Below are 7,453 nucleotides of genomic sequence, written 5' to 3'. Positions count from 1 at the left end.
TGTTCGGTATTCACCGTATAAAATTAAGTTTATGTTTATCTATTGTTAGAAGTAAAGTTTTGTTAAATTGTAAATGTTTAATTAGCGTGGCAACCCCTGTCAGTATTAACCTTTTAATTTATAGTATGTGTAAATAATGCCTCTTGTTCGTAAATTTTAACCTTTTTTTATGATATTCGTTATTTTTAGTTTCTTTGTAAGTTTCATGTTTAGATAGATTTATAGCTCCTTTTTGTTGTATACTTCGACCCTTTAGTGTCACTTTGCTAGGCTAGGATTAGTATTATTGAATTTAAATTTATTGTTTTATTAGGGTAGCTAGAAAATAAGAAGCACGCTTTCTAGTGCCATTATTTGTTTATATTGTATATTTTCGTCGAGTCAGTTTTAAGAGAAAGTTTTTTGTTTTGTATGCTCGACTTTATTTTTTTGTGTAAGATAAGAGTGGGGTGGTTTCTGTCAACCATTCCTAATAAAAGGGGTTGCAACGGCTCATTTGAGAGAGATTCATAAAGATCAAGAACTAGAACGAAAAAAGATAGATTCAATAGCCACTTTAATTTCCTTTATCTGTTTTTTCATCTGTTTTTTAAGTTTAAATCACACACGTTTCATTTTGTACATATGTAAATAAATAGTTAATTTAAAAGCAAGTGTTTTCAATACCGAAAAGCAATAACTAGATCGCTCGCCATTAATTTAGCGTGCGACTTGAGGATACAAGAAAGTTATCTTTCACTCAAGACAAAAATTTCCTCAAGAGAACAAACAAGTACTTACTGCCTTCTGCTAAAATATATACTTGTCTTTCATTAAAGCTAAAGTATATATTTTATATAGTTTAAAATTTCCACAAAATACGTACAAGTATTGTTCTACCTTTCGCGCAACTCCACGGAGTATTTAATTCTTCACTTTTCATATTTAAAAAAAGGTACCTACTGAATAATTGATAACTTATGTAGAAAGATCTTTTTTTGTAGAACAGAAGTATTGACTATATAGGGTGTAACAGAAGAAAATGTACAATTAAATTCAATTCCGGCCCTGGTAGAGAAATACGGCCCGCAACGCTGCACTCAATCAGCTGGTGATTATACCAACGTCAGTGTAGTATTTGTTTTGTATTTTTCTCATGTGTTGTTTATTTGTTAGATTAGGTTAAGTGTGATTCAGGGTATTTATCACAATGATCACTATTGGTGGGACGAAAATTTGCATGTCGTAGATTCTACGCGATTGCAAGAATTGTTTTTAGTAAATGTGTGATATGAAATTTTTGAAGACTTATTCGACTTTCTTGGTAAGTTTATTGTAGACGTTCGATTTTCTCCTAATGCTTACATTCTCTATCCATATAATTGCAGAATTTTAATAGCATTACGCTATTCGATAGACACTTATCACGCGCAGGACCGGCTTCGAATTGTAAAGTGCGACTGTTTTTACATCTACTTTACACCATCCAAATATTTTGACTTATTTCTGTTACACCCTGTAGTNAACGCTTGTTTTCGACTCGCACTACTATTCATGATTGAACAAAACTTATGGCAGGTACTGTATGAAAAAGTATGTTTAATGAACAAGAGTCGAGAGTATAATGAGCTTTTTTCTCCCTACCTACGATCTTGCCAACGCGCATCCAAGACATTGGAAGGGGCCCATCGCTAGAGAAAGTAAATGAAGTATATATGTCGGACGGAATTTTACGTAGGGCAGTAAAAATACTTCGGACGGAATTTACAGCAACTCCTTTTATGCTAAGACATGCGGCATTTCCTGATGACTGATCTGCTGTGGCTTAGACGCAGCGAAGACATCGCTGAAGAATTTCATAACCCGTGGTGGAATATCCCATAAAGAAAAGTTTACAAGCACTTCTACGGCCGTGAAAGCTCATAGCATGAAATTGCAGGGTGAATATTATTTTTCATAATAAGTCACCTCATTCCAATGGAGTAAATAATTAATTTGGTTTTGTTAAAAACCGCTCGATTTCCGGCCGATGCAATACTATTATAGGTAAAATTAAATGACACACTTGGTCGTATTTCGGTCACGGACGATACTGGCTTCTGTTTAATTTCTTTCTCGTAAAAACTCGAAAGAGAAGATGAAAGTTCAAGGTAAATACATAGCTAACATCATAAACTTTTTTCTCTGACAGACATCCACGTTTGATAGGATAAACGAGATAATTTTTGAGAAAAAGAAACGTTCGAAAACCGCTCTTGGGATGTTACAAGAATGACAAGAAGGGTCTTTTTCTTTTATGGGAAAGCAAACCGCAAGGGAATACGGAGTGCCGGTTTCAAAGTAACACCCAATATCTGGAGGTTAAAAAAAAAACAGAAAAAGCGAAGTCAAATATGAAAAGACCTAAATACAGCTTAAATTAGGAATGAGAACAGGGAGGTAATTTTTAAGACAAAGCGACCCTAAAGCCCGAATAAAAATTGATACCTACTCCTCAAAAAAGGAAATTTTACTACAAAAAAACATTTAAGAAGCAGTATTTTGATGTATTGAATAAATAAGTAATCAATTTAAGAGCCGATTATAGATTTACTTGCGTTAGTTTGTCCTGTCCTTGCGAAGCCTGAAATCCGCAATTTCTACTTTAATTTGACCTAGTTACCGGTAAATTAAAGCCCTGTGTGCTTACCAACTTCCTGATAAAGGCTTAATTTAGCTATCAATACATGTTCAGATTTCACGAAAAGGTATTTACCTTTAGTTTGGCATGAGCGAGTGATTTACTGATACCTATCAACCTAATCTACACGGGAAGTCCCTATGAAAAGGAAACCCCTTTGTTAACGATACGTGTTTTCTTGCACCATTTGTAACTTCTAACCTTTTGTACATAAAGTTTACAATAATTTATATTAAATCGACTACTAAAAATTCAAAATTCTTTGCGATTTCAGAAATTTATGAAATTCATCGAATTTTTAAAGTGTTAATTCAAAGTTGGTGAATTAATTTTTGACTTAACTTTCCACATTAGAGATAACCTCACATTAATGAGGAAAATTGTTACTGTAGCCACTCCTTTGCCGGGAATCGAACCTGGGGCCCTGGTTTTACTCACCAGTACTCACACCTCCTTGTAGCTTAATGAAAGAAGACTGTAGAACCAGGGGTCGAGGTTCGATTCCCGGTAAAGGAGTGACACCAGCAACAATTTTTTTCTTCATTAATTTGAGGTTATCTGTAGTAGGTAAAATTAATTCAAAAATTAATTCACTAACATTCAAAAATTTATTTGGAAAAATTACTGCAAAATTATAGAAACATAGGCACAGTGTTTACGAGCTAATCCTTAATATTAAGGTCAATTCTGGGCCAATATAGAAATACAAAATACCCTTTCTTTATTTCTTTGTTCTATAGTCTAACAAAATGGTTGTATTGAAAAATAAGAAAAATAATTTGCACAAAAGTTGTAGAGAACTTAAAAACCTTTCAATTCAATAATAATTGCAGAAATGACGAAAAATATTTGAAAATTGTAATTTTTTCATCATAATCATAAGGACCTTCAATGCTTCAATATTCCAATTCTAGAGATTTTCTGACCCATATGACGTATACGTTATTTAATTACGTACAGTAAGCGTCAATTTCAAAAAATTGTTTTATTATCGAGATTATTGTTATCTTTCTTTGGGGAAATCTGAGGAAAACGCAATTACCTTCGTCTAATGGCACTTGGCCCCAAAGGGCTACTTTCGATCCTGCAGGATCTTTCACACTTATTTCACCAACCACGTCGGAAGCTATTTGGAGGTCGTGATCAAGGGCTAGTACCCAGAAAATCACTGTAAACAGAAAGAAAAAGATATTTAGTTATTGCTGCGTTAAATGTATTGGTATTTTACAGTTTTAAACAATAAAGCACACTGCGTTCGTGATTTGGGGATATCTTGAACAAATTTGAAATGAATCGAATAAGTAAAGGGAGTTCGATGGAGTTGTGTCAAACTTCTTTACCGATTCAACAAAACTCGTATAAAAGTTGTTCTTATCGGGACCATTTGGACGTGATTTATTTACCTATTTTTAACTTTAACAAGTTTCAAATAGACGCCGTCGAAAACAGATCTCAAACTATGTATATTGTGATAGTTCTCGTTCTTTGTTTGTGTTCGGCTTTATTTTGTCGTCAAAAGTTTTGCTTTTATGTTTGACCGCAAATTGAGGAAAAATAGATAATGTGTCAATATGTACCCAACGAATAGTAAGTAAACAAACGTCATTCGCAGAGCTCCACATTGATTTTTTGCAGATTAAAAATGATGCGGATGTTTCGCGGCATTGAATGCAGATTCGAATAGTTGCAGTATTCCTAATAGTACTGTTCGGTGTTCACCGTACAATATTAAGTTTTATGTTTGTCTATTGTTGGAAGTAAAGTTTTGTTAAATTGTCAATGTTTAATATAGCGTAGCAACCCCTGTCAGTATAAACCTTTTTAATTTATAGTATCTATGTGTAACATAATGCCTCTTGTTCGTTAATTTTAACCTTTTTTTTATGATATTCGTTATTTTTAGTTTCTTTGTAAGTTTCATGTTTAGATACGTTTATAGATCTTTTGTGTAGTACACTTCGACCCTTTAGTGTTACTTTGCTAGGCTAGGATTAGTATTATTGAATTTAAATTTATTGTTTTATTAGGGTAGCTAGAAATTAAGAAGCAGGCTTTCTAGTGCCATTATTTGTTTACATTGTATATTTGTTCGTCGAGTCAGTTTTAAGAGAAAGTTTATTGTTTTGTATGCTCGACTTTATTTCTTTGTGTATGATAAGAGTGGGGTGGTTTCTGTCAACCATTCCTAATAAAAGGGGTTGCAACGGCTCATTTTGGAGAGATTCATAGAGATCAAGAACTAAAGCAAAAAAAAGATAGATTCATTTTCGTTCATTATTAGCCACTTTAATTTCCTTCATATGTTTGTTATAAGTTTTAAGTACACACGTTCAATTAGTGTATATGTAAATAAATAGTTCATTTAAAAGCAAGTGTTTTTACTACCGAAAAGCAATAACTAGATCGCTCGCCATTAATTTAGCGTGCGACTTGAGGATACAAGAAAGTTATCTTTCACTCAAGACAAAAATTTCCTCAAGAGAACAAACAATATTAAAAGTTAATTTGATACAAAAAGTAGTAAATAACTGGCTGTACGAGACACAGACCAAAATGTGATCTGGTGAAACATAAAAATTATTAGTAGTGAAATTAAGTAAACTCTAAATATTAAAAATCAAATTAAAATAAATAACGTTATATATAGACGGCGCGATTTAACATTTTTCACACTGCAATTCCCGAAACGGTTAATTTAATAAAATTTCGAAAATAAACATTTTACAAAGAAAAAAAAGTGCAATTNAGGGTGTAACAGAAGAAAATGTACAATTAAATTCAATTCCGGCCCTGGTAGAGAAATACGGCCCGCAACGCTGCACTCAATCAGCTGGTGATTATACCAACGTCAGTGTAGTATTTGTTTTGTATTTTTCTCATGTGTTGTTTATTTGTTAGATTAGGTTAAGTGTGATTCAGGGTATTTATCACAATGATCACTATTGGTGGGACGAAAATTTGCATGTCGTAGATTCTACGCGATTGCAAGAATTGTTTTTAGTAAATGTGTGATATGAAATTTTTGAAGACTTATTCGACTTTCTTGGTAAGTTTATTGTAGACGTTCGATTTTCTCCTAATGCTTACATTCTCTATCCATATAATTGCAGAATTTTAATAGCATTACGCTATTCGATAGACACTTATCACGCGCAGGACCGGCTTCGAATTGTAAAGTGCGACTGTTTTTACATCTACTTTACACCATCCAAATATTTTGACTTATTTCTGTTACACCCTGTAGTTTACTTTACGGTTAGAAAAAAATTACTAAAGCATTTTTTTAGTAATTCATTTTTACATTGTAATTTTTTAGGATGTAGACCATTGTTTAGTTAATTCACATTGCGACTGTTAAATATTCATTAGCTATTAAAACTTTATCTTAACCCTAACCTATAATAAATTGCTGGTCATTTTATGGATAAAGTAGTTACGAAATTCTCATTACGCTAAATAATCTGTAGACGGTAATATTAAATTTAGTCATAAAAATTTTATAGGTAATACGTACTTAAACTTTAATTGATTCAATAATCGTTCAACACATGTGGTCAATCATTTATATTGCAAATTATAAAGCATATTAACCAAAGACTTCATAAATATTCAAGAAGTGCAAGAACAGCTTCCAGAGTTTGAATACATCCTTACGTTTAAAGCTTCCAAGCATCGTTTCAATCAATCGTTTATAATTCACTGCTGTGTTGTTTCCGAAAAATCTACAAATTACTACAAAGCTTTACGGATATTAAGTAATTGAAGCATGAGTTTTTCACTGGCCAGTAGTTTTTTTTTATTTGTGGCCCAACGAAACTACCCGCTTTCATTTTGGCTTCGGATAATTTCGTGATAGCTTTTTTTTAATAGCTGATAGCGTGAACTCTTTATAATTTTGATGAAGAATCTTCACAAAATATTTCATTATTCCTAACTTTGTAATTAATGGAGGTAACAGTACATTTTTGGGTTCTAGAATAGGTTCCCATTAAACATTATGTTCCTTTGTCTGGAATTCAGTTCGATTGGACCACATTAACTGTTGGTAATGCGCTTTATATATTCTCGTGTATTATAAGCAAAAGTAGCAAGAAAATTTTTTAGTATACAAGCCTTGCATTTCCATCAGAAAGCCAATCATCTTAAAATCTCATACCTCAGCTTAGTTCAGATGTTGGAACGATTTCTATCTTTGAAAAACTGCATTTGGAAAAGAAGATTATCTTCACTTTGGGGGTATTTTCCGGACTAATGTAGGAACTTGAAATTTGTGGTATATGGTTGGGACGATCAAAATTGGCAAAGCTCGCAGTAAATTATGTGTGGGAATGGACGTATCTTCATTCCTATTTCCACTTGGGACTGTACTCATTTGCTGCATTTTGAACACGCCCTTGTGAAGCTAGGAAATGCTTCATGAATAGTACTGACCAGCGTTGCCAATCTGTACGATAATTTTGGGGAGATACGATAATTTTGCTTCAAATACGATGTACGATATCGTCATTCAAATTTCTATTAAACATACGATAATTCGTGCTTATGGCATAATAAAATATATTCAAGTAGTAATATGTAGTGGGACTACAATATTTGTTTCTGCTAATACGAGGGTGGATTGATAAGTTTCCGGCCTAACCAAGAGATGACGCCACTAGGCCTACCTTGAGGTGACATTCTATAGTACCATCCTTGGATAGCTTGTAGCTATAGTTTCAGCCCGATCTCCTTGCTAGTGTAGGTTTGACAGCACGCTGAACAAGACGCCTCTGTGGTTTTCGTAAAAATGGAAAA

The 7,453-nt window shown here is 33.1% G+C and overlaps 1 protein-coding gene across 1 annotated transcript in view; it reads right to left on the bottom strand.

Annotated features, from left to right (window-relative positions):
* Positions 1–2,965: 2,965 nt before the first annotated feature.
* LOC112905007 overlaps positions 2,966–7,453 on the bottom strand; it is a 133,559-nt gene continuing 129,071 nt past the window's right edge. The window contains exons 5-6 of the mRNA XM_025976494.1: positions 3,702–3,827; positions 2,966–3,075 (exon numbers count right to left, since the gene is read on the bottom strand). Coding sequence (XP_025832279.1) covers positions 2,966–3,075; positions 3,702–3,827 — 236 coding nt within the window. The remainder of the gene's footprint in view (positions 3,076–3,701; positions 3,828–7,453) is intronic.

This window comes from Agrilus planipennis, unplaced genomic scaffold (assembly GCF_000699045.2).
Source record: "Agrilus planipennis isolate EAB-ADULT unplaced genomic scaffold, Apla_2.0 scaffold21, whole genome shotgun sequence".
Taxonomy (NCBI): Eukaryota; Metazoa; Arthropoda; class Insecta; order Coleoptera; family Buprestidae; genus Agrilus; species Agrilus planipennis.
This window is presented reverse-complemented; position numbering and strand designations above follow the sequence as displayed.